This window comes from Kryptolebias marmoratus, linkage group LG7, assembly GCF_001649575.2.
Source record: "Kryptolebias marmoratus isolate JLee-2015 linkage group LG7, ASM164957v2, whole genome shotgun sequence".
NCBI lineage: Eukaryota > Metazoa > Chordata > Actinopteri > Cyprinodontiformes > Rivulidae > Kryptolebias > Kryptolebias marmoratus.
In genome coordinates, this window is record NC_051436.1 from 20,818,251 (window position 1) to 20,820,364 (window position 2,114).

The window sequence follows — 2,114 nt, forward strand, 5'->3', positions numbered from 1 at the left end:
ACAGATAAAGTGATCCTGATCAAAGAGAATAAAACCTGGGAGGAGGCCTTATACTACTGCAGAGATCACTACCATGACCTGGTCACCATCACCAACCTTGATGAGCAGAGATGGGTCCAGGAGAAAGTCAAGAATGCCTCGACTCCTTTTGTCTGGATGGGACTGAGGTACAGCTGTGCTCTGGACCTGTGGTTCTGGATCAGTGACGAGGTGGTCAGCTATAAGAACTGGGTCTCAGATGGACAGATGGACGACTGTGACATGTCTGGAGCCATGGAGACAGGAGGACAACACCAGTGGTTCAAAAAAACGGATGCTGAGGAGTTTAATTTTATCTGTTCTAAGATTTAAAACGATCCGTGCTCTGGCAGAGATAAATTTTTGTTTTTATTTGGTTTTCTCCTTTCATTGTGTTTGGGGTTGCATCTGTACATTTTATTTCTTCTTTCATTGTTTGGGAAATTTATATTTATTGGAATAAAATGAATTATAGCAAGCTATGGTATTTTATGGTACTATAGTTTATAGGTTTTTTAAAAGTCGTATTATACTATAAAAAGGAAGTAGAATATTTTTTGTTTCATCTAACATGTATGTCCTATAGTCCAAAAATTCCTTAAAATATATGAACAATTCACCCTTTTAACCTTTCTTATTTTTGATCTGATGATAGTTACAGTATATAAAATCCTGTCTGTAATTTGAGTTTTGTCGGAACTGAATTCCTTGTTGTTGAATAAATTGCTAAACCATACGATCGTCCCACTTCTTATTCTTGACTTATCACCAACTACCTTTTGAGCTTTTATTTACTGTGATACCTTTTTTCCAGTCATGGGGAAAAAAAAGTCCAGCTTATTTTAATTCTAGGATTTTACATATCAGGACTTAATAAAATGATCTGGTCTCTCCCAGTTTCTAAAATTATTTGAATCTAAAATGTCCCCATGAGCCATCGCAACACATCAAAACACTCTTATTTTGACACGTGAAAATAAAACAGATATACATTCTGTTAATCATGTACTTTTCCTTCTTTGAATATTCAAAGTCTGTCTGTGAGGTGACATTGAAACATCTGTGTTTGTGAGAATGCAACATTTCATCGAGACCAGTTTTCAAAATACCATCAAGGAGAGTTTACAAAAACACTGAACAGACTCCACTATTCTTTTTATTGTTGTTCTTATATTTCTCATGCATTTTGGTTTGACTCTCTTCTCATGTGTGGAAAGTTTTCTTCTAATATTTTTCCACCAGGGCAAAACAATAGAACTGAAATCATCAAACATTCTGAAGCAACTTACACCAAGTGTCAATAGTCCTCCCCCTCCTCTTCTTAGGTTTTAGGTTCCATTCCACCAGAGCTGACTGATTGCTTTAAAACACAACACAACGCAACACATATCTGTGCGCCCTGTAAATTCATCTAAGTGTCCTGCTTTTGTCTTCAGAGCTCAGTTTTGCTGGACTATCCTCTGGATGATCCTCTCTGGGAATGGCCTCCTAAACAAAATACCATAAGGAGAAGTCAGCTCAGCTGCTCTGCTCACCTGTCAGGTCTGCCTGTCTGCCAGCTCAAGATCCTGCTACACCTACCTCACCTGCTCCTGGAATCCTGCCTCCTCCTCTGAAAACCTGCAAAAGAAAAGAAGAACAATACCAACTGTCAATGAATCCATTATTATTGAACTCACCTGTGGAAACGTACTAACTACCACTCTGTTCTTATCCACAGACACTGTGATACTCCACTTCCTGTTCCCTACAAAACCTTTTACTTGTGTTTCAGGTGGGTTTTTGGGATCAGCTTTTCTGAACCCTGAGGTTAATGGCTATCATGAGACGGACAACTTTTCTGAGATGCAAAAAGGGGGATAATATTAATTCAACCTGGAGAGACTCATGACTAAGAGAAGCTGCAATTAAATGGTTTTATTTGACATGAATGACATAAGATATTTGGCGCTCGGACCTCGGTGGAAGACGCGAGTGTCGACAATAGCAATGCGCAATGCGAGGAGAAGCTCAGGTTGAGCATTAGAGGCGTCTTCCCCGGGCTGGACACTGGTGGTGGAGGTCGAAGAGGGGAAGGAAGCTTGAGGGAGCTGGGA

At 39.6% G+C, this 2,114-nt stretch overlaps 1 protein-coding gene and 1 long non-coding RNA gene across 2 annotated transcripts in view; one reads left to right on the forward strand and one right to left on the reverse strand.

Annotated features, from left to right (window-relative positions):
- LOC108248839 (C-type mannose receptor 2-like) overlaps nucleotides 1-394 on the forward strand; it is a 3,199-nt gene extending 2,805 nt beyond the window's left edge. The window contains exon 4 of the mRNA XM_037976743.1: nucleotides 1-394. Within this exon, the coding sequence (XP_037832671.1) occupies nucleotides 1-351 (351 nt within the window). The 3' untranslated portion in view covers nucleotides 352-394.
- A 928-nt stretch (nucleotides 395-1,322) lies between these two features.
- Nucleotides 1,323-2,114, reverse strand: part of LOC119617199 — a 7,984-nt gene continuing 7,192 nt past the window's right edge. Inside the window, exons 2-3 of the long non-coding RNA XR_005233416.1 lie at nucleotides 1,600-1,638; nucleotides 1,323-1,506 (exon numbers count right to left, since the gene is read on the reverse strand). This is a non-coding gene — a long non-coding RNA (uncharacterized LOC119617199). The remainder of the gene's footprint in view (nucleotides 1,507-1,599; nucleotides 1,639-2,114) is intronic.